The sequence below is a fragment of the Carassius gibelio genome, chromosome B19 (assembly GCF_023724105.1).
Source record: "Carassius gibelio isolate Cgi1373 ecotype wild population from Czech Republic chromosome B19, carGib1.2-hapl.c, whole genome shotgun sequence".
Taxonomy (NCBI): Eukaryota; Metazoa; Chordata; class Actinopteri; order Cypriniformes; family Cyprinidae; genus Carassius; species Carassius gibelio.
Window position 1 is genome coordinate 22,713,296 of NC_068414.1, and position 25,518 is coordinate 22,738,813.

The 25,518-nt window shown below is 37.3% G+C and overlaps 1 protein-coding gene across 1 annotated transcript; it reads left to right on the forward strand.

Moving 5' to 3' along the window:
- Positions 1–2,820: 2,820 nt before the first annotated feature.
- On the forward strand, positions 2,821–23,749 carry tinagl1 (tubulointerstitial nephritis antigen-like 1). Its single transcript, XM_052584829.1, has 12 exons — positions 2,821–2,988; positions 6,747–7,063; positions 8,952–9,018; positions 12,236–12,328; positions 12,438–12,552; positions 15,467–15,590; positions 15,719–15,869; positions 15,990–16,176; positions 16,483–16,528; positions 17,486–17,609; positions 21,434–21,479; positions 21,556–23,749. The coding sequence occupies exons 2-12, from the start codon at positions 6,754–6,756 to the stop codon at positions 21,718–21,720; spliced, it is 1,428 nt and encodes a 475-aa protein (XP_052440789.1). The 5' UTR covers positions 2,821–2,988; positions 6,747–6,753; the 3' UTR covers positions 21,721–23,749.
- Positions 23,750–25,518: the final 1,769 nt, after the last annotated feature.

A 25,518-nucleotide genomic window follows, 5' to 3' on the forward strand; every position in this document is an offset into this window, starting at 1 on the left:
CACATGAACTGAAGCCAAATTCTTTTACATATTTCCATGAAATAGGTTCAGGACACTTTGCCCTTTTGACTAGCATATCTGAATTTGTCGTTAAAACTGCTCCATGAGCTTCCATTGTTTCTGACTCGTCTGCAGCTCTCATAGGCTACTGAACACTTAAACATGCCAACAAACTTGTACACGAGCAGATGTTAAAGAGGAGTATTGAGAGCCTGTCGTCACGTTGACACATTGCATCTGTTCTAAGGGTCATTTGTGGGTTTCTACTGCTCAAGGAGACTGAGCCAGATTGTTCCAGAATGACTTTACGATGGGCGACGTCAGACCCTCTACCAACTTCCTTTGACACATGCACTATCAGCATTGTTTTTGGGAACTGATTTTCATTCTTGATGGAACAGTGGACATTAATATTGTGACTCACATGTCTTGTATATCACACTCCCTTGTGAAATCTTTATCATGTGCGTTATGTGAATCATCTCTGATTCACACATGCGTGTACAGTAACTCATAGCGAAGGCTAATGAATAGGTTGAGTAGGGTAGGGACTCTCAGAGTTATCTCAGACCATCTGCTGCATACTTCTATGCTCACATCTGTGGCTAAACGTAAATATGTGGTGGGCTCCCGATCTGACTCATTCACTCACGCAGCTTTATTAGAATGTTACTGATATATGTAGGAGGTTACTGTACATGACTCAGATGAACAGTTCAAACCGAATTTAGGTGAATGAGCGTAGTCACAAGAGGAAGCATGAATGCCAATTTGTGGTAAAGAGGCTTTTCTTTTCAACACCGAATGGAACTTTCCATCAATAGGGTTAACAGTTGTTATCTGCCATGTTCAGTGAAATGGGGTGCTTAAACTTTAGAAAAATTTGGTTGTCAACCTCAAAATCTGTTATTATGTTCAGTTCATATTCTTATACACACACACACACACACACACACACACACACACACACACACACACACACACACACACACACACACACACACATATATATATATATATATATATATATATAGCTAAAATCTCTCTCTCTCTCTCTCTCTCTCTCTCTCTCTCTCATGTAAATATGTAAATATTTTGAATGTCATAGATTTTTTATGAGTGTACAGTATGTGCATATACACACACAAAAATATACATATGCATGCATACATACGCGTATGTACAGTACATATATTAATTCATATATACTAAACATAATATATGATATTAAGCAATACTTGTGTGTGTGTGTGTGTGTGTGTGTGTGTGTGTGTGTGTGTGTGTGGTGTGTATAATAATTATTTATAACTACTTTTATAATCCATTATACATTAAGGCTTTAAGTTAATTGTTACCTATAAGTATTATATATTATAAAATTATGATTTCGTTTGGAAAATAAATGTTTTTGAGCCAGTCAAGCAATGTTAAGAAAAAGAAATTACATGCAAAATGTGTGCTATCATTTTCTTCTCAGATAAAATGTATTATTATTCAAATGACTTTTTACACAATTAATTGAATATCAGTTCGATAAACTATATCTAAATTATAAGATTGTTTTATGACTTCAACTGTAGCGGGCAGTCAAACAGTTCACAGCCGCTGAGGTGGAACAAGATAAAGTCATGGGTTTTTATGGAGAGTTGTGGATTGCAGTACTGAAGGTTGGTGCATTTAAATATAATTAACTTTGTTCCATACTAATTCTCATGTTATAGTTTATCTAACATATCCATTATCATACTGGTTTTGATGGACTGGTGTCATATATTCACATCATGTCCAACTCATGATAAACACATTGGCATGTCCTGATTTTTCTGAGATAGATGTGTTCCTAGGTCACAGGTTTTGTTGCCCTTATATAACTATTTTAATCCAAAAATGCAGTCTTGACCATATCCCTAAACCTAAACCTAACCTTAACCCTGAGTAATCCCTAAAATGAGAGGAAATGATAGGTGAATGACACTGTGTATTGATTGCAAATAAATGCACAGACGCTATTTAAACTGAAAAGAGATGACATCACTGAATTCAATGATGAACTGCCTTTAACTGACATTTTGCGTTATTGACACACTGTTTTCCTAATGAATGTTGTTCAGTTGCTTTAACGCAGTGTATTTTGTTTAAAGCGCTATATAAATAAAGGTGACTTGACTTGACTTGAATGTACAAGCACCAAACACTGATTGTTTAAGCCTAAACTTCACAACAAATCTGATCATCTGGAAAAAACTTATCTGAAGGCAGAACAGCTGATTATAAAGCAAAGCTGGCACTCTAAAGTGTCCTCTTGTCAAAGCTTGCAAAGAGCCTGTCAGCTCATGTTGTAAAGTGAATTGCAACATGCGCAGAAATGAGTCTCCAATTGTGTAATGAAGATCAGTTTCTGGATAAATCTGCACGCATGTGCCTCCAGTGGAGCTCTTTAGCGCATTACAAACACCAATTTCTCTTTTTTTCACTTAATTTTTCAGCTTTTCTTCTGGAAACTTCATTGGTGGTAATTCAGCAGCTGATGTGATGTCACATGAACTGTACATGTAGTAGTCCGATTGACCAGCAGGTGGTGAGGGAGGAACCTACCTCTGAAATGACCTTTGTGTACTCAAAAACAAGAACGGCAAGTACAGTAGTGTGAGACAGATAACATAATGATCCACAATGAATTAACCAACAGGAAAAGCATGGCATGAATAGATAAAGTGCCCCAAAACTGATACAAGCAGTCAAAACCCTCAAGGAAAGGGGTTTAACCTAAAGTAGCTCCTGTCTGTGTGTAAATGAGTTGTGTGGGAGGGAGAAAGTCAAGAGAAGGAGGGCAAAGCAGGAGGGCTTGTGGCTCTATATAAAGAGGGAAATCGGAGTGTGACTAGAGGCAGTATTCTGTTCGGTACTTTGACCTGTAGCTGAAACAGACCAGCACACACTTTGTTCACTGGATATAACCAGAGGAAGGATTTGATTCCACTTAACAAGGTGAGGTTTTGTTTTTTGAGCTATTTAAATCCTGTGCTTTCTGTGAAACCTCCTCCCTCCTTATTTCAATGCAAGTGTGTCAAACAGGTGCGTAGTTAAGAGCAGCAGACCGGCAGCTCTACAGCCTACAACAATCATTATCCTCTTTACATGTACCAAGAATGGCATTTCATGAAGTCAAGGTAGTTTAAGTTATGAAATTGAAAGCATTATTACTTCAGCTGTCACTGAATCTAGAATATTCTACATCAGTTTTCAACCTTTTTCAAGAGCTGCATTTAAAGCCTGGCCTACTGTATAAATACCATTTGATACTTTAGTCTTTGTTGTGTTTAGTGCCATATTAATAAAATGATATGCTAATTACAATTATTTGTGTACAAGGCCGTACACTTGTATAGCCTTAGCTGAACTTTGGGTTAGGTTGGATTAATTTGATGTTGTATTTCTAATGCATAATTAGTTTGACATCAAACATTAGTTGGGGATTGCTGCTTTACATTTACATTTACATTTTAATTTTAGTGTGTGTTTTTTTTTTTTTTTTGTTATTTGTCAGAAAATGACACCACATTCAGATAAATTAAATATGAAATGAACATGAAATATATGATAATGCAGGCCTAGTGGATGACTTTAAACTGCAAATGTGTCTTAGATGGAGAGTTAAAGAGTCATTTAAACAACTGCAGGAAAATTCTGTATAATGTCAAATATCACTCAGGTCATCACTTTCAATATTGCATGTCAGTGAGAAGTAGGCGGTGTCTGCGCTATTACTCCTTTGACAGCTCAAGAAGCTGTGTCATAACTGATATGCATGAATCTGCTAGAAATTTCCTTAGTCCGCTATCTTTCTTTTATTTGATACTGATATGGAAGCTTCTAGACCTGCTCTCAAAGTCCATAAAGTGTAATTCTACAATCACCAAGGTATATGTTAAACATCAACCTTAAATGTAGTATTTTTTTCAAAGACTTGTTAGTGAAACTGAAATACTTAAGGTGAAGTTACAAGACTGTATTTTTAACCGGTTCTGATTGTGGTGTTTGTGTCAGTATGTTGTGTTGAACCTGTACACATTTAACTACGATTGGAGATATGACTATAATACTGTATTTTCTTGATCAGTTCGTTAGTTAAGTTTTGTGTGATCAAAAGCACTATGGAAGTCTTGAGCATCAAGCATCATACGGGGTGTTTGTGATGTCGACACGTCTCTACATGCTACAGTCCCGTCGTCGAGAGCAAACAGGCGAGCCTTTAAAAGCCAAAATATCCACATTACTGTAGTGACATCATTACTGATGTTTACCGGAGTGCTCGTCATGACAACGGGGTGAAACGAGCATCTCATTTAACTGCTGTGAGACTGCTGCCATGTGTTTGAGTGTGTGTGTGAGGCTGAGCTCTGCTCAACTAAAGGCACAGTCACGCAGAAAACTGCACAGCAATGGACTTCTGGCACTTCTTTTGTCTGTATGGGGGACATTGTGCCTGGTGGGCTGATTGGGTAATTAATGATGCTATTTCTGTCATTTGCTCACCAGCTTCTCGTCTTTGTCAAGTCTCTTTTCTTTGTAACCCGAGACCACAACAGGCAGCTTAAGCTCAATTATGTGTGATCTTAAGACATTGTTCTCAGGGAGGAGGATCAGTGGAAGTGAGGAGCAGTAATTTGATCAAATAAATGAGGAGAAAGAGGAGGAAGGCCGCCCCAAACAGTGAGCTTTAAAAGGCTTTTTTAACTTTAAAGCCGTATGTTATTTCAGAAGACAACAAATATATATACATTTTAAATAAAAATGATAGAAATCAGTTTAATGTGTAACTTATAAAATATTGTGTATTATACATGATAACATTGTATAATGGAAATATCAGGAGACACGGAAGACTGGAGTAATGCCTGCTGAAAATTCAGCTTTGCCATCGAAAGAATGAATTGCATTTTAAAATATTTAATACAAAAAAATGAAATAATAGTTCACAATACTTTTACTGTATTTCTGATAAAATGCAGCCTTGATGAGCATAAGATACTTCTTTTCCAAGACATTAAAATAGCATAATTATTCAATTTTTTTATTATTATTCATGTTTTTAATGTATCTTCTGCTCATCAAGTCTGCACTATTTGATAAAAAATACAGGGAAAAAAATGATTTTGTGAAATATTATTGCAATTTAAAAATAAGTTTTCTGTTTTAATATACTTTAAAATATAATTTATTCCTCTGAGGAAAAGCTGAATTTTCAGCATCATTACTCCAGTCATTACTCCACCTTACTGGAGTTTGACATCACAAACTCCAGTTTTGTGTTATGGAAGGCAATCTAAAAATAATGATTTATATTTAACATATATAATTAACATTTTGTGTATAAACCTACATGAAAATGTGTTATTTTGTTATGAAAGATGGACAGACTTACCCTGTTTGTGCGTCTGCCTTGGTTTTGACTACAGGAAGTAGCTGTTTCTGTAACAATGATAAGTTTCGACTCCATTAGTTTGATACTGACATTATTTCCACCACGTCAGCTACTGTCTCCTTTCTTGGAATATGAAGATAAACAAGTCCATTTTCCTATTTAAACCAAACATTTTAAAGGGACATTCATCTTATCTTGACATTTTACATACAAACGCAATTTTTAAGTAAACAAGAAAAAAAAAATAGTATTTACCGTTGAGTTTAAATTCTCCAAAATGATTCCAAGAGAACCAGGTAACTAAATGCATTAGCAGCACGAATGCAAAACATGAATTATCCTTGCACAATAATTAAACAATTACATACAGCACATTTTTTGAATTCTGTGTAAATGTAAACACTCCGGGTGGATTATGTAATGTTTTGGTTAGTTTATGGGTTTAAGTTCCACATACATATTTTCTGTATTGCTCAGTATGTGATCCATGATGGTGCCAAGTATTTTGACACGATAACTGTACAGCGAATATGTGTTTTCTCATAGCTCAAATATTATAAATGAGACAGAATGTCTTGAGAGATCAAATATAGACATTGCACATATTGACACGATAACTGTACTGGGAATATCTTTTCTCATAGCTCAAATATTATAAATGAGACAAAATGTCTCAAGAGAGATCAAATATAGACATTGCACTGACTGGCCAATGGCCGTCTATTATGACTATTGTGCTTTCTCTCAAAAGGAAGAGTCTAGTGTAAGACAATATTTACATAGACGTAGTCACTGCTGTGAGTCTTTCCTGGAAGTTTAGCAAGTAACAATAAAAGTGGTGGAAGTCTACAGTAACAGACCCCACCTTTTCTATTAGACATACCTCAATGTATGGACCGTCCCACAGAAACCCAAGCACACTGATAATAGTAGTTTCAATCAAGGATAATGGATTTCTCCTCAGAATGATCATTCTAACCTCGTCTACTGCCGTGCCGTTATTGTGTTTGCAGGATGAGTGCATTATTAGAATAAGAACAAGTGGAGTTTATCAGTGATGTTTATATTGCAGATTGTTGGCCCATAGCCACGAGCTCAGTCTGTTTCAGGAAAGTGCAAAACAAAACCATTGACCTTAGGAATTGCATTGCTCTGGCTAACACTCCCAAGTTCTGTTTCTGTTTTAGATCAAATGTTAAAATGATGTTACTGCTGTAATCATATTTGGAGTGTATTTTAGTATTGGTGCATTAGATTCAATTCTGATTTGAAAGTTGACCCTAATGGCTGATGTTTTGCTAAATTGATTTCTTTATGACAGATAAGTAATGTTGAAGCTCTTGATGCTGGCCGCCATCACAGCGCTCCTCCTGTTGACGGAGGGGGGAATGTCGGCAAGGACTCAGTCCCGCACTAAGAGACAACTGGCCAGCCCGCTGCACCTCAGGGGGATCCGGGACCCCTATGGCTCCTACTGCCAGAGGAGAGGAGGTTGCTGCCCCGGCCGAAATGACCAGTGCACTGTGCCATACCTGGACACCATCTGTTACTGCGACCTGTTCTGCAACCGCACCGTGTCCGACTGTTGTCCTGACTTCTGGAGCCACTGCCTGGGAACAACTCCTCCATATCCTCCCAGTAAGTTGAAGGAGAAAGTGAATTCTGCGGACTGCCGAGTCTGAGAGTGCTGGTCACTCTTTTCCATGTATTTGCAACAACATAATTTTCACTATAACAGAACTATTGTATGACTTCAGAAGACTTCAGACTTTTTTTTTTTTTCAGTTTGGATCCCCAGATGGCAGAGGTTCAGGTTTAGTCCTGTTTTAGCTTCCTCCATGACAAGAAACATATAATCTTGTTCTCATACAGAAAAGATCTATAGTTTGGGATTAGTCATTTTTAATCAAGATGGGAAGCCAATCATTGGAATGCTTAGGGAAGAATTTTTGGTCCACAGCCAGTGTTTGAAGTCTACACCTTTACATAATGGAAAACCAAGTCCAAATTCTTCCCTGTTAATGTTTCCTGCCATTCTTGCTTCATGGACCTCACTGTGGTTGTTGTAGTGCCACTGAGGTGTAAAATGACCTAATAATGGGCAGAGAACAGTGACATTCTCATGAAAAGAACAGAACAGGGTAGGACTGAAGAAGGAGCAATTAATGGAGGTCAGCTGAAAGAATGCCTGTAATGCACAAGGAGGGAAGGGGTGGAAAGAGTGACTGCGGGCAGGGAGGGATCACAACATGTATGTGCACAATGTGTGTTTGCTAAAGGAGGGACAATCATGTCTATAGGGCAGGTATGACTTCACGGATCAGAGCTCAGCATTACTCAGACCGAGAGTGTTGCTAAATCTCAGTAAATGTTTTCTATGAAAAGCCGATTTCATTTCATTCCTACTCTTTTAGGAATTTGGGAAATTGCAGCTTAACTTTTTGATGTTTAAACTTCCCTATAAAAATAATTTTAGTTTCATTAAAAAGATAAATGCAAGTAAAAAAAGTTTAAAAGTTTGAATACTTAACAATGAAGTGTGCAAAAGGCAACACCAGACAAGCAAAAAAAAAAAAAAAAAGCAATGATTATTCAAAAGATTTAACGTCCTACAAACACAGATGCAAAATCTTCCAGTCTCTTCACTGAACTTTTCCTGAATGTAAAAGGCAGCAAACATGTCACGTCATACTTTTGAGAGCCCTTCAAAAAAAAAAAAAAAAGACTGGCCACTGTTAAAACATCCGCTACAATATATGAATCTTCATTTTGTATGTCACTTGAAAAAAAAAAAAATTAAATAAAACATAAATTAAGAGTTTGTTCCAATGATTTATTTAATTAGGGTGGTGTTTTAATCATTTGTTCACTCATTTTAATTTAATTGTGGCCACATAAAAACTAGATGTCATGGCCACAAATGCACATCATCTTTTAATTTGTCATTAATGGAGAAAACCCCATTTTGGGCCCAGATGGTAAAGTTACAACATCTACCAGAAACGGCCAACTGTATCATGTTAACCAGCCAAACAGTGACCCCTGTTTCCAAACGAGTTTTAAACATTCCTCTTCTCCCATTTTCCAGCATTAGGTTGAGCCAGTGTTATGTAATTTTATTCGGTGCCACTAATAGTGCAGACATTATGCACTTGACATTAAAATGATTTTTATCTACATGATTTTATGTATGTGTCTGTTATAGTGTTTAAGATAGACATCCTACATATGCATCCACTCCTTTTTAGTTTATTCTTACTGTAGTTTGTACTTAGTATATTAGGAGGAGAGGAAAGATGGCTTGCCCATTTCCAGCCAGGCTATGTGGCAATCTCTGATTAAGCCAGTCAAGGCATGACGACAGCGAGTCTCGGAGAAAGCAATGGAAAGCCAAGAAAACATTCCACTGCGGGCACCACAGACTACATCAGACAAACTTTTAATCCAAGTGTTTAGTATGTGTGTGTGGCTGTTCCTCAAATCTCCTGCAGATTGATTCATAATTGTTGTTGTTTGTTGATTTCAGGTTCTTGTGAAAGGAATGGTCAGAGGTTTCACTCAGGAGCAACATACAAAGAGAACTGTAATTTATGGTGAGTGTGAAATCTAGTCAAAGCTATATAGAAATCCTCCTACTTCGTTCCATTTCGTTTTCCAATCTCTGAATCCAATGCCATTTTTTGGCTACATCAACACTCATTTGGGAGGATTTATCGGCTGACCAAGAGAGTCTTGACTGGGCTGCTTCAGTGGGCAGGACGGTGGGACCCCTCGGGTCCTGAAACGATTACACACATTCCTGAGTTCCCATACATATGCTTCACCTTCAGCGCCCTTGTGATCCTGACAATGTGAACAGTACAAACACACTGCAGGATAATGTACAGCACAAATACATCTCATGATATCTACTGCATGTCTCTCTCCCTTTACACAAAACCCCTCGCTAATAGGATTAGCTCTCCTCATAGAATTTAATCCGTTGCACCAGCCATGGTCGAAGCACATTCCCTCTCGCTGTTTGAAGAGTCCGTGGACACATAAACCCCCTTAGTTAATGACCACCAAATGGGAACAATCATTTTGTATGCTGAAATTGAATATACAGTTGTATATAGAATACAAATCACTAAACGAACTGCTTTGGCTGTAAAATGACCCTTCTGTTTATTGGTGATGGTTGTATTTTGTTTTGCATGGAGAGGTAGTTATTCGCACTAGCTGACTGAGCTGTTCATGTGTGCTACATGACCTCCAGCTGAGATCTGCTGTGAGATTTCTCCATTTTAAGTCACTTGACAAACTGTAAATTAAAATTTGCTTTAAAAATGTACATTTGCTGTCGCTGCCAATAAACCTCAAGATTAGTTTGCCAACATAAAGCGCACGGCCACCAGAGTTCAATCCGGTCTCAACTCAAGGTCAATTGATGATGCCACTTCCCTTTTTTCACCCAATGCTTTTCTGTCTGCTCTCTACTATCCTGACAAAATAAAGGTATGAAAAGGCCCATAAAATGCCTTAAAAATGTAAATTAATTTAAAGTTGATTTGAAGTTGATTTTATGATGAATTAAAGTCACTATATATATAGAAATGACTTCTTATATTTAAGAAATAAAATCTAAAAATGCCGAGTTAAATACAACCCATAAAATATGGACAAACCCAGCATTTGGGTAACTGCCCAGAAGTTTGGGTTAAACATTGAACCTAACTGTTGGTTGAAAACAAACCCAATCGCTGGGTTTGTCCATATTTAACCCAGCATTTTGTAGAGTGTTATTCTGAGATTTTTACTTACATGCTGTCTTGTCATCCAATTTGGATGGTATAATGTTTGTTGGTCTAAAAGCATCTGATTTTCAGAAAACACAGCTTTTTCATGTTTTTTTGCCTTGTGAGAAACTAGTGATGATTAGACAAAACAAAAAAACAGTACTTCCTTACCCCACTGCCAAAGGTTTTTCACACAGCAGTGATATAGGTATTGTCTCTGGGAACACAGTGTGGTGTCGTCTCAGGGATTGTTTGTTTTTGGTGTAGTGTGTGCACATGGTCACATATTGCAAATTTTTATGACAGGTGTGAATTTTACTTTTTGAACACATTAAGACCTAAACATGAGAGCCGTCAGTACTTGCAATGCCCTAGTGCTGGTTTGAGAGTCTTTTGAGGAGAAAAGCATTTCTACAAGCTAGTACAAATGATCAGGATGATAAAACATAATCTCTCTGATTTTAGATATATTTGACTTGAAAACTTAATCTTGAGCTGAAGGCATTCTAAAATCCTCATGTTGTATGTTCTGTCTGCCGATGTGTTGATGTTTGTATGTCGGACTCATTCTGTTGTTGATGTGATATGATTTTATCTGTTAGTTAGGCGTGATGGCGCTTTCTGTGATCACACTTCATGGCATTGCCCCGTTATCTCCCCTCTCTTCAGTTCTCGTTTTATCCGGATCTTTTTTTATGTTCTTCTGCATATAGTGATCTGCTTCCTGTGGTGGCAGAGATTGATGAAATACTGGCTGCCGTCCCAGTGCAGTTGTTATTCCCTCTGGTTCACATTCACCTCTGTAATCCTGAGATTTCCTGAGTTCAAGCCTCACTGGACTGGGCCGCAGATCCACCGGCTTCTGCAGGATCTGATCCTCAGTCAGGGATGTGATGAGCGCTACTGCTGTCTCAATATAACTCTTTCTCTTTTACATACACCTGGCTATAATGTCAGAAATGATTGCAATCTTTATGCTAGAATTATGAGAAGAATGTAAAATCTTCATAATTTGTCAGTTATCCAAGTTATGACAATCAAAACACAATACTCATAAAAGAAAATTAAGAGATAGTTTTATCAATCTAAATCTATTTTGGCCATTGCATTTCTTTAGGCCCTATCACAGACTCTATATGAATCCCTGCCGGAGCCCGTGCATTCAGCCCGCTGTAATCTTTTTGAGATTTCTATGAAATGTTAACACAGAGAAAGCACATAAATATGTCTGCTCTGTATCAGGATGCTGATTTGAGCATTACAGCGAAGCGTGACAGAGTGAGAAACTCAGCTTCCTGCTGACAACAGGTCACTTGACACCTTTGCACTCTAAAGGCCTTTTGTTACATTCAACCAGTAAGTGTGCACTAGTGTGTGAATTTATGTCTCAGTCTGAACCACTGTGTGAAGGTTGAACACTAGGATTTTGAATGTGTGTCGCCTGACAGAAAGAAGAGGTTTTTACTAGATTTTGCAAAACCCAAAGCTACATTGGTTGCCAGGATGAAACGTACTGGTCCAAATTAAAAAACAACAGCACACAAAATAATAGCCAACCTCTCCTTGCCATGCCATTTGAGGCATCACTGGTACAAATGGGCTTGAAGTTTAATTCTTCTTCTAATGTCTCAGCTGCAGTGCACCTCTGCTCTTCCTCTTTTAATGCATGCTCCTCTCAAACGTCAGGCCTGGACCTCCTCTCTAAGCACAGACTGACTAAAAATGGATATTTCTTCAAGAGCTGCAGCCTTAAAAGGCTCATTGCCCTCTCTCTCTATTTCGGTTTCCCTCTCTTGTGCCTGAAATGCTTGATTGTTTCTCTCTATGGTTTGGTCTGACGTCCGTCTACATTTTCTTTCTCTGTTTTAAAACACTTACATAAACACACTGTTGTTTATTATTCTAAAAGTTAATCTACAGTCGACTTCAGTCCTCAGAAAGAACAGTAAGGGGTTTTAAAGTCACTTGGCTTTGTCGTAGATTGTAAATCTTCTGAATGTGTTCAGTATCAGTTTTTATTTGTCTCCTGCAGCACATGTGGTCAAAATGGGCGCTGGGAATGTGAGCATCATGCCTGTCTGATTGAGGATGACATGATCCAGGAAATCAACAGGAGAGGTTATGGGTAAGCATCAGGAATCCCATCTAGTCTGGTGTTACTAATATTCAATCTACAGTATATAAACAAGTGCACTAATAAAAGTGTATTTCTCTTTCTCTTTTTACCCATACAGTTGGAGGGCCTCAAACTACAGTCAGTTCTGGGGTATGACGCTGGACGAGGGTCTGCGGTATCGTCTGGGCACACAACGCCCCTCAAGGACCATTATGAACATGAATGAGATGCAGGTAAGAGTCTTCTGCAGCAAGCCAGATGTTCATTAATGCAGGACCCAGATGCAAAGCAGAACGTCACATTATCCTGAAAGAGTTTACTTGGTCTTGTTTCCACTAAAAATATATAATCATCATTTTTCAGATGGGTTTACTACTGTACACATACTGACATTTTGTGATGTTAGTTTTGTTATGTAGTGATGTTAGTCTCTATAGCTCTATTTATTTGCTCAAAAATACAGTAAAAACAGAAATATTGTGAAATATGCTTTGACACTCAAGAAACATTTCTTGTTATTAACGTTACAAATATTTGGAAAACGTGATACATTTTATGCCATATGATTATTTTTTTTTTTGCATTTATTTTTTGTATATTTTTGCATTCATTTCTTGTATTTATTTCTTTAAAAAAACTCTCTGACCCCAAACATTCAACCGGAAAAAAATAAACTTAAAGGATCACACTTTATTTTTAGGTTAAGTTGTCTCTTTAAACAAACCATTAACTATGATTTTTGCCTAAAATAATATGATATGAATATGATCATGCAGAATATGTGCTTTTAAGTACTAATAAACAGCCAATATGTTAATAATAAGCATGCTAGTGAGCAACTAGTTAATAGTCAGAATTGGCCCCTATACTAAAGTGTTACCACGATGTGATCTCTGAAATCAAGTCTTCTTATTTTATACAAAAAGGCTATTTGCCATTTTTTACGGATACGTAGATATTTTTACTGGAAAACAGGATAAAAAAAAAAATACTGATTAAGAAAACAGTTTGCTGCGTTTAATGTCTGTTTATTTCACGGCCATTTACTATATAAATAAATGAACATAAAACATTGATTTGACTTGAATAAAGAGATCATGTGCTAGAGACATAAAGCTTTGCCAGAATGCCTTGACTGACCAGTCAGAATCAAGTTATTCATCATCTCATTTTTATGCCCATTGACGGCTCTTTGATTATCCGCTCTAACGCTCTGCTCAATGCATGCCGTTAGAAATCATCAAAGCAAGAATAAGAGGCCGGATTCAGAAATCAGACTGTTGTTTGATCTTTGCTATTCATCAGCTGGTTGCAGTGCAGTGCAATGAATGCATCCTAGATGTGTCTGTCTGGAAGTGTGCTATTTGATGTGGCTCGCTGAGGCATTCAGTGTCTCTCTGCAAAAAGCTGCCCGTGATCCACACCAACACATTACATAAGAGCTGATACCGCAATTTGAGAAGGCTGGAAATGGTTTGCTGTTGATTGGTGCAATTCATTTATAGTCTCAAAAAGATGGGAACCCATGCCCGTATCTTCCTCCCCTTCCTCTTTTCTCTTTCCTCTCCAGCCCACATCTTCCAACACGTCTCCACCTGTCTCTGGAGTCGTTTATGAAGCCTCTATCTGTCTAAAACCTACTCGGCACGCACACTAATGAGTGGGCTGAGTGCCGCACACACTCTCACACACTCTTAACTTTCTCATTGGAGTATTCTCTTTGCTCAGCGTGAGTGCTCACTTTCTCTGTTGGGTCAAGTGTTGCTGCGAGCCGTGGCCCTTCAGGGGCCCTTTAACCACCACAATTCACCACTGCAGAGCCGGACTCTTGACGAGCACCTGCATTCCACAGGATCATATCTTGTACTTGTCAGGGAGAATCATGACAATTTCACAGACTGGAATGAAGGAGGATGACAACCAGCAGCTGTGCATTACCAAAGAGGGAGAGACGCACAGGAGCCTTTACAAAAGAAAGAGCTAATGCATTCCTTATTCAGGACTTAAGAAACTCTGGGATGTAAAATATGACTGAAAGTGGTCTGGGGAGAGATATAGATTTGGAAGGTGTAGACCATGCATGAATGTGACCCTGTTAAGGTTAGGTTTAGGGTTATATGTTCATACCTGGTATTAACATCAATTATGGTTATTCCAATCATGAGTTGAAGGCTAATTACAGGTGTTGACAGGACCCTCAATTCAATGAAATATATTATAAGTAGTCATCAGGATCATAACTGGTCAAACGTTTGGGTTCAGTAAGTTCTTTTTAATAAATTGATATTTTTATACACTAAGGATGCATTAAATAGATCAAAAGTAACTGTAAAGATAGTTATAGTGTTACAAAAAAAATTCAGTTTAACTACAAATAAATTCTGTTTAGATACAGAAAGGTTGCTGTTAAGGCTGGTGCACACCAAGGATGATAACTTTTACAGATAACAATAAAGAAATATTCTAAAAATGGTTCTCAATATTAAAGAATAGCAGACTCCACACCACAACTATAACGATAAAGGCACAGAGAAAGTATATTGTTGGAATCACTTACAGAATGATTTTTTTTTTTTTCAGACCTATGGGCTAAACACTATATGTGGTTGGTGTGGATGCTAATATCATAAACTTTATAGTTATCTTTAAAGTTTTCATTCTTGGTCTATTTATCAAAGATTACAAAAAGTGACACTAAAGACTGGAGCTGAAAAACTAAAAAATACCAGGTGAAAAGTGGACCATTGGACCGATAAATTAGATTATTGTGATATTTGGATTTTACTAGTCTTTATTTTCTTAATTATTGATGGAACAGGTAAAAAGTTGGAAATTGTTGGATATTCCCCTGGAGTACTTCTGAAACAGATCACCCTTATATAACCACACTAAGGCTTTATACAGTGTTTTGGACTTTGGAGACCTAGACTGCCTCTCATTCACCCACTGGTCCTGTGAAAAATAATACGTATGAAAATGATTGTATTATGCCACCAAAATCACTCATAATCACACCATGGATGCATTTGTGGAAATCTTTATTCAGTGTTATTCATGTCTTCAATGCCAAACACCACCATTAAGCCATAAAAGTCACTTCCTTTGAAGAAGAAAAAAAAACATTCAATCTTGCTTTATGTTCTGCAGATGAATATGAATGGAAACGATCATCTGCCAAGTTACTTTAACGCAGCAGACAAATGGCCAGGGAAAATCCACGAGCCCTTGGATCAGGGGAACTGCAATGCATCCTGGGCTTTCTCAACTGCAGGTGAGTCAGAAAAGACACCACAAAGACCACAGAAGAAGAATACTGCAGAAAACAGCACTGTTTGGATGTTATATAATGCAGATCCTCTGTCCTGTCACTCATTTGTGAACCCTGTGACTCACTTCTAGCTGTTGCATCAGACCGGATCTCTATTCAGTCAATGGGTCACATGACCCCTCAGCTCTCACCTCAGAATCTGATTTCCTGTGACACACGTAATCAGGCCGGCTGCTCCGGTGGGCGTATTGATGGGGCCTGGTGGTACCTAAGGAGAAGAGGGTAATTCACTTATGTTTTATGCATAACATCAAAGATGTGAAGAGCTTTAAATGGTGCACATCTGACAAAAAATACAGTCTTTTTATTTAAACATATATATATATATTTTTTTTTTCTCAGGGTTGTGACAGAGGAGTGTTACCCTTTCTCTTCACCCCAGCAAAGTCCTGCTGAAGTGGCTCGCTGTATGATGCAAAGTCGAGCGGTGGGCCGGGGAAAGAGGCAGGCCACAGCGCACTGTCCCAACAGCCACAGCTACCACAATGATATTTACCAGTCAACCCCACCATACAGATTGTCCTCTAATGTAAGTCCGCTGAAATCCGTTTCTTTTAGGAATTGACTAAGTCTTATTACCTTGCATGAATGTTTATGACGTTTACAGAAATGGTTTTACCCATGCATCTTAAGACTGCTCATACTGTATATAAAACAATTATTAATACAGTAATTTCATTATAAATGCGGATGTCTTTTCATGGTGCAATGTATATATATATATATATATATATATATATATATATATATATATATACAGAATTTGCAGTGTAAAAATAGCATTAGGCTGGAGTATGCTGTTAACTGAACTCACTTGTTGCTTTTCCACTCACAGGGGAATGAGATTATGAAAGAGATTATGGATAATGGCCCCGTGCAAGGTATGGATTTCTCCAGTTGGTGTGTGTGTGTGTGTGTGTTTGCACAATACTGTGAGCCAGAGGATAAGAATAGTAAAAAGCACATGCCTAATGACTGTTAACACAGTAAGCAATGATCAGGCTTTGTCGTATTAGTCATCATGGAGGTTGTAGATGCCCATACGACATTTAGTTTGGACAAAAAGCCTAAACTCATCATATATGCGCAGTGAATTCTTGAGAAAAGTCCCCTGCAGTAATATGATGAGGGTGTGTGTTTGTGCGTTGTTCAGAGCAGCTCCGTGATCCTGTGCCAGTGTTCTGTTGTATTGTTCCACCCAGACAGGACAGGAGGGAGCACTGGATTTATGCCAGCTTTCACTTCTAATCTTTGCAAAAATTCTGCCTAACCTCTCGGCTTATATTGAGAAACTGGATGAAAAGATACTGTTCATGTGCAGGAGTCTGTGTGTTCACTAGACTTTGTTTACTGCTTAGGATCTCCTAGTAATGTTTGGAAAAACCCAAAGTGTGTGAGAGGGTGCAGGTAATTCCTTTAATCCAGTGTTTTCCAGAATGTTGAACCCAACTGACTGTTCTTCACATGCCACCACGGGTGTCCTCGGGAGGGTTGCTGCAGGAACCCACCCACTAAAGTTTTGTCCTGTGAATTTAAGCAATGGGTCTTTATGCAATTTGGATTTGAGCTTATTTGAACTGAGATACAATTAGTAGCGGTCACTTTGATCTCACTTTGATCTGCAAGGGAACAAGATGTTTGTGGGATATTACATAATTTTGATTCAATGATGTCTGAAGGTCAAAGATCAACTTGATTAAACGATGGAGATCAAGTATTTTTGGACATAAATACAAGACTTCTGTATTTAATTGCGGTACTACTGTAATTTGTATTCTATTTAAAATTGTGTACTTAAGGATACATAATGGGTGTTATATTTGTTTTTCCCTTTTTAGCCATCTTGGAGGTCCATGAGGATTTCTTTGTGTACAAGAGTGGAATTTACCGGCATACAGATGTCAATTACCACAAACCGTCACAGTATCGCAAACATGCAACACACTCTGTCAGGATAACAGGGTAAGCTCTAGCCTTGTGTAACCTTTCATATCTAATGGTGGAAGCAAGAGGAAATGAGTATTTGGCAGTGTTTCAGAGTATGTTCTTAAACAACAAAAGATCTCTTTATTTCTTTTTACCATTTGTTTTTGTAGATACTGATAGATAGATAGATAGATAGATAGATAGATAGATAGATAGATAGATAGATAGATTATAGTTGTAAACAACTGTAAAACATCAAAAACTAAAATTATTTTCAGTTTATTTAGAATTAAGACTTATTAGACTTTTTTTATAATAAAAACTTAATTTACCTCACTAAATATACTAAATTTAATAAAACAATTTAATATATGGTTTAAAATAAATATATTTTATAAAGACAAATAGTACAATAATATATAAAAAGTTAAAATATACAGATTTTACTCTTGTAAATTAATCCTGTTTTAAGCAGTGGTGTGATATTTATAGTACTTAAGCACAAAAAGTAGGCCCTACCTTTTAAATCTTAAATGTACTTACGTATTGAAAATACAAGTACAAGTAAATGCAGAATGGAAAATAAGCAAATATATATCTATATCTATATCTATATCTATATATATCTATATCTATATATATATATATATATATATATATATATATATATATATATATATATATATATATATATATATATATAGATATATATATATAGATATAGATATAGATATATATAGATATAGATATAGATATAGATATATAGATAGATATGAGTAAAAAAATTTGCCTGAGTAGCAAGATTGTGTTCAGTTTTAACTATTTTTTCCATTTTGTATTTTTGGGTAAGAATAAGGAGCACTTCATCCAGTACTTAGGTCTTTCATTCCAACATAAGAAAACATTTCTGCAATCTGCATCTGAAATAGCATTTACACAGTTTATGTATCTCAGAGTAAACTGCAGTTTTTGTACATTAAAAGTTTAATATTTATATTTGAAATAATTGAAAACATGAAAAAAAGAAGTCAAAATGTGAAATTAAAACCGCCAGTAGGTCACAGCAAGTGACTGTTAATGAGTGAGTCATTGAGATTCAACCGATTCTTTTTTAAACAGCTGATTCATTCAGAAACAAAGCATTTGGCAATGTTAATGAGTGTTGAGGCATCTGCAGAAAAACGGTTCTCTTTGTGTGATATTAAGTTAACTAGGCCTACGTGAAATAATATAAATATGAAAAACATACAGTTTACAATACCTACAATACTACAATTTAGAATACCTAAAATTTTGAGTTTTAATAGACTAATAAATCAATGTGCGTGCACTCTGTGTGTGATTTGCTGATATACTTGATAACGTCAGACTGTACATCCTTACAACAACACTTACCATATTATCACAGACGATGCTGTATCACAGGACCCAGACTCGACTTGAGTGGGAAATGAAATAATCAGCGCACTTGTGCAAATGTGTTTTTTTAGGAGTCTAACTTGCAAACACAAACCACTGATTCGTCAAACCTGCTTTCCTGCAGTCAAATATACTTCGGGTAAATGTATCGGAGTAAACTTATACATTTTAATTAGGAAATGTAGAGAAGTAAAAGTAAAAGTTGGCTGAAATATAGAAACTCAAGGAAAGTACAGATACTCCCATAAATACTTAAGTAGCCTACTGTAATGAAGTATTCTTGCTTCGTAACATTACACCACTGGTTTAAACTAAGAACTTTTTTATGGAGGTGAGACGCTCTTCTGGTCTGAACTGAAATGTAATATCGACAATGAATTTGAGTGATTTAGGTCTTTCCCGTTAAGCAGACCAGAGCTTTGTTTGCCTGACTGCCGTCACCATGATGATGGCTGAGAAGTGAACTAACTTGCCTTGAAGGGACTTTATAATATTCAAGACAAACTCCATCATGGCCCCATTTGTCTGCAGTACAGACATGTTTTTGTTGTTGTTAGCAGATAAAACACCTGGATGCCTGGCCTTCCAGTCCCAGCCCCAGACACACACACACACACACACACACACCCCTCAAAGCCTTTGTATGGTTTTGCTATGCTCACTCAAACATAACACACCTTAAAAGCACTGCCTCACTACATGACACTACATAGTAAGTAAGGATCCACTATACATTGTCATAAAAAATACAACTCAGACTATTATTTTATTTTATTTTAGAAACAGTCTCTCTAAAAATGGAGGTTTTTTTTAACAAATGTGCCTCAGAGATTCCTGCTGTGGATAAATGTGGTTTTTGAGCTGCACAGAAGCACTATAGTCTTTCCCAGACAGTGATTGTTTAGTCAGACATTGAGAGGCACGGTCGGGTCAGGCCATGTTCCTCAGGTACGTCTCCGGTAACCTCGCCTGACCTGCCGCTGGTGTCTGTGAGTGTGACATGCTTCAGTGGTGACGGTGATATGAGCGTGAGTCTGTCTGAACCCCGGCTTTTCTCCTGGCCTCCTGTCACTCGCTGACGCTGCGCTTCTCGCGCTGCTCTAGACGTCCAGAGGACACTGTATAGCCCAATAAAGTTGGCATACGAGGGGGCAGCAGCAGTGTTTTTACTGGGAAAATCCAACCGTGGTGCTTTCGGCTAAGCCCAGGGCCTGGGAAAGTTTGTGGAAAGCTCATTGATGTCCAGTGTAATGGAAATGGCATTGTTCAGTGCAGACAGAGAGGCCTAAACCAGCGCAGGTCAGGGGATGGATGGATGGATGTGGTGGTATGTCTGTCATTGTCCAAAAGCCAAGGACAGAAAACATGGTGAGATAAGAGCGTAGCAGAACTCTGAGCCACACAGCCACCGGTTTTGACCCTCCAGTTCTCCCATGTATTTTATTTGGAGCTACATTGCTTTCTTTTTAAGTGACTTTGTTATTTTTCTGAGTGTACTGAATACCAGCTTCCCCCCTGTGGGGATGGAAGGCAGATAAGTATTATTTGGGAACAGAATGATATGTTCCCGAGTCTGATGGAACTCTTCCCTTAGAATAGATGTGGTCTACACTATATTTATTCCGGACATATATAAATAAATAGCCCCTGGACGCATGTAGTGATTGACAAGCTGAATGTTCTGAACTCAGATAAAAAGACATTGGAAGTCAATGGCTTCCTCTTATTACTCCAAGAACCAGGACGGGTGGAGAAGCATAATGCAGTTCTTGGCATAGTAAAGGTTCAACCCATCGGATTGTTGTTGACTTGAGATGTAAGAGGTCGGGTGTGTGCTGCTTCCTGGTGCTCATGTCCTTCCTATGCACCATTTCAGGATGTTTAGTTAGTCTAAGGATTTTCCAATTATTATTCAGATTTGTTGTTAGTTTTGAGTTCAAGATCTCAGGTGTAAATATTCCTCAATCTTTTTCTTTTTTTCCACCAATAACAACATAAAATAACAAATAAATACACAAAGTTTATATTATTATATTATATTATATCATAAAAAAGACCAAAATGTTTAATTAAATTAGACTTTTTGATTGAAAGTGTGAATATTCCTCACTGTTTAATGAATATTTTTACCTTGTCTTCAAGTAAAATATAAAGATTATATATTATACTATATTATATTATATTATATTATATTATATTATATTATATTATATTATATTATATTATAGTATAGATGGATTTTATTTAATGCCCTGCATCTATAGGCCTACTCAACTTGAGTTGGATTGTGTACACCTTTTCTTTTCCATTATTTTAATGTTTTTGTTGAAAATCTGATCAATGATGGCATTGATTTTAGAGCCTATTCTTAGAGAGCTTCTTTGACTACTAATGTCTGGTAAATGCACAATAGCATATTGATTTTTGTTGCACGTTTCCAGATGGGGAGAGGAAAGAGATTACAACGGCAGAACACACAAATACTGGGTGAGAAATGATATCCATCTTTTCTCTTCAACGGGAGCTTTTACACATTTTAAACAATCTCTCCTTCACCCCACAGATTGCAGCCAACTCATGGGGGAAGAACTGGGGTGAGGATGGTTACTTCCGGATTGCTCGTGGTGTAAATGAGTGCGAGATCGAAGCGTTTGTGATCGGCGCGTGGGGCAGGGTCACCATGGAGGACATGCACAACCATCACCACCATCACGGACGCCGCAAGTAGAGATCTGCAGTGTACGCCTCACTGTATGATTTAAAAGTCAATCAGGTCTTTTACAGGTTTGTGAGAGTCTGATTTCCACCAAATCCCAGTGCCTTCTGAGTATCTCTTCATGTCATATCCACAAAAAGTGGTGTCCACTGCCCCCCTCTGTCCAAATACGCGTCTCCACTGGAGTTTTGGTTTGGACGAATGTAACACTCCAGTTTGTGTATACAGCCTATATCGTCTTATTGGTGGAAACCGGCTTGTTACACTCCCTGACTGGACCTCAAATAACAGCTACACCCAGACAGCAACATAGTATTGGCCCAGATCCGGCCCACATCTGGCCCACATGAAATCCATGTGGGCCAGATGTGGGCCAGACCTGGGCCGAAATTGCTTGCTGTCTGGGCAGCCACAGGACTCAGACACACTCAGGACTCAGTACTCCAAAGACACACTTCACAGGCACACATGCGCTCAGCATCACAATGTAATTGTCTCAAATGTCTAATATAGTCATATATTAGGATCTGTCTTTTGTTTTGTATTTTTTTTCCTATGTTTGGGAATCGTTACACACCAAGGCAGACAGTCAGACAGCACTCCATACGTTCTGCTAAAAGGGGAGAGGGTTGGAGGAACACCAGGATGGCGGAAGAAGGTTTTAGGACCAATAATTTATTCCAAACATAGGCTAGATTACATTTATGACAGTTCTCTGCATTCCATTGAGGTTAAGGTTGTGTAAAATTGCTTTAAAGCATTTTATCCCACTCCAGTCTTTGTTACAAAGTTGGATTCTGTTTGGTTGGCTGTTAAACAAATTTAAAGAATGACTGTATAGATGCAGACACTGCTATTCACTCTCATTTGAGAAAAATATAACAGGAAGCAAACCAAAATGTTATTTCATGCTATGAGACCAAATAAATGGACATCAGTTACTGCGATTTTAAATGACCCTTTAAAATCTACATGAATTTAAAGGCTGGAAGTGGTTTGGTCAACCTGGCGCTTAAATAGTGGGCTATACAAAGGCAAAGACAACTGTTATCGTCAGAACCTTTCTGTTGTAGTGTGTTGGCTAAATTGTGCTGGAATATATACATGTAAATACCACAGTTTCCATGTAAGAACAAAATCTGCTTAAGTCTTAAGCTAATGTACTCTGTGAACTTATACGATTGTGAGTGTAAAAAACTAATTACCATTACCATTAGTATAAAAAAAATTCTTTGTTATTCATTTACATTAAAAAAAAAATGAAATATGAGGTTTTGAAAGTGGGTCGAAAGTGCGCATGGTTTGGGGTTCAGTGCTGAATTACTACTGTCTTGCTATATAAATCAGCAAAACTGCAATATTACAAGACATCATAGGGCATTTGCTTCTCAAATATCCATCTACACATATATGGAGATTATTGTGCGTTAATAAGCGTGAGACAGCTATTGCTGCAAGGGCATAAAACATTGCAAACTATAATATTGTGCTTGCACCAGAGCTCCAAGCAATCCCATCTGCTGACTATGATAATGATAATGTCCTTATTATGGTGACATGACTAATTCAGAAGCCTTATGGCAGGCATTTGATTCAGCAATACAGACTCACAGACAGGAAGTCAGGGGTGTTTCAGTATAAATTCAGCAACAGATCCTGTATTCTGCCCACCAGTCCATTAGCATTCGGTGAAATGTCTTCTCTATTAGTCATGCAAGAAGTTTTTATTGAGATAAAGCAGTTATATGCAGCCAGATGAGTCTAGCATATGGGCTTATGTTATATTCAGTGTCTTAATATTGCTAGATTTTACATTACGGTTCACTTTATACACTGATTTGAGCCCAAGCTGAATCGTTCTCATTTAGACATTCTGCAGTTCTGTAATGAATTAATGTGTTATTTAAGAACAAAGTCTGTTTGTAAATCGCTGGTTACTACTGTGCAATGTTACTGTGCATGTTGTTCCTCGTATTGTCTGTGCACAATGCAAATCACTGTAGTATTCACCTGTGTGATGCAATAAAAGTCCTACAGCCCACTTCTTCATACTTGCATCAGTTTTCTCCCCTACACTTTAACGTTTTATCATTTAAAAGCTTTTTCACACCACCTTTAAATTCAAACACAAGTAGCTGGTTTTATCTTCTGCATAATAGCATAAAAGATCCTTACAAGTTAGACATGGCAACATGTTAAGAGATTTGGATTTCTCAATGATTCTGGTTTTATTAGCAATTCTTTTGGAGAAAGTGGTGAGTAGTATTAATTCGGTTACTTATAATGTGGCTAAATATTTGGCCATGGTTTTGAAAGACAGAACGGCATATAAAGAACTCTAAGGATTTTGTTGTTAAGATCAAAGGACTCACGTTGGAATCAGATGAGACTGTGATGTTGTATGATGTTACATCATTGTTTACTTGTGTGCCGACAGCACAGGTGATTGAAATCATAAAGGAGAGGTTGAGTCAGGACCACACACTGGGTGAGAGAACACTAAGTCTGGAAGAGATTGGTTCAGTGCTGGAATTGTGTTTGAACGCCACATATTTCAATGAGTTTTATCTACAGAAGCATGGATGTGCGATGGGTTCCCCAGTGTCACCTATAGTGGCGGATCTGTACATTGAGGAAGTGGAAAGAAAAAACTTGGACATGTATAACAACAAATTTCCTAAATTTCCAGAGGCCAGAGAACAAGATAATAATCACATCAAACAAGCATTAAACAAATGTGGTTACCCAAATTGGACATGTATCAAAACGAAAAAGGGAGGTGAAACAGTTAGAACAAAGGATACATAATTTCCGAGAAAAAACATGTGGTGATCCCTTTTGTGGCTGGAGTATCTGAGAAGTTTAGAAGGGTTTTCTCCAAGCATAAGAATCCTGTGTATTTCAAACCAATGACTACTTTGAGAACATTTAGTCCATCATAAGGACCGGATTCCTAAACATCAAAGAAGTAAGGCAAGGCAAGACAAGGCAAGTTTATTTATATAGAACATTTCGTACACAATGGTAATTCAGAGTGCATAAAGAAAGTAAAATAACAATGAAGAAAAATAATCACAAAAATAAAACAAGCAATTTAAAAAAATTAAGATGATAAAAAAACTTATTTAAAATTAATTTAAAACATTTAAAAATATAAAATGCTTTGACATGAAATACAGTGAATACGTAAAATACAGTGCAATCTGTACAGTGCAAAGTAATGTTGTATATGTTGTAAAGTGTAGTTAGCAGTGTGAGGATTTATAGAAAACAGCCACTTTATCGACGCTGGCTCAACAGAGGTGTGTAAATTCTTCAGAGCAGGATTCGGCAGTCTTCTTGCATCAACAAAAAAAATAATAATAATAATTTTCACGGCCATGAGCTGAGAATACTGGATAGAGAAGAGAGGTGGTTTGAAAGAGGACTAAAGGAAGCAATTCATGTAAAGGTGGAGCGTCCCTCTTTGAATAGGAGCGGGGGTCTGAGACATCATCTGTCCCATGCGCTGGAAACAGTGCCACAACACTGTAAGGAGAGATCGGGGTGCTCTGTCGTAGAGCTGCAACTAACGACTAATATTTCTGTTGACTAATCTAACGATTATTTTTTCGATTAGTCGACTAATCTAACGATTATTTTTATTACAATAAATAATTAATTTAATGTTATTTTTTTATTAGCTAATGAATCCTTTGGATAACTTTACAAAAATATATAAGTACAACTTCTAATATAATATTTCAACCTTTATTCATTTTCAACCAATGTGGTTGAAGTTTTTACAGTATAAAATTATAAAGAGGCAAA

Excerpts from the sequence above, each read along its gene's own strand:
- tinagl1 (XM_052584829.1), top strand. The coding sequence starts at position 6,754 with ATGTTGAAGCTCTTGATGCTGGCCGCCATCACAGCGCTCCTCCTGTTG. Across the intron at positions 7,064-8,951 it reads AACTCCTCCATATCCTCCCA|GTTCTTGTGAAAGGAATGGT; the intron begins GTAAGTTGAAGG and ends TGTTGATTTCAG. Across the intron at positions 15,591-15,718 it reads CTGGGCTTTCTCAACTGCAG|CTGTTGCATCAGACCGGATC; the intron begins GTGAGTCAGAAA and ends ACTCACTTCTAG.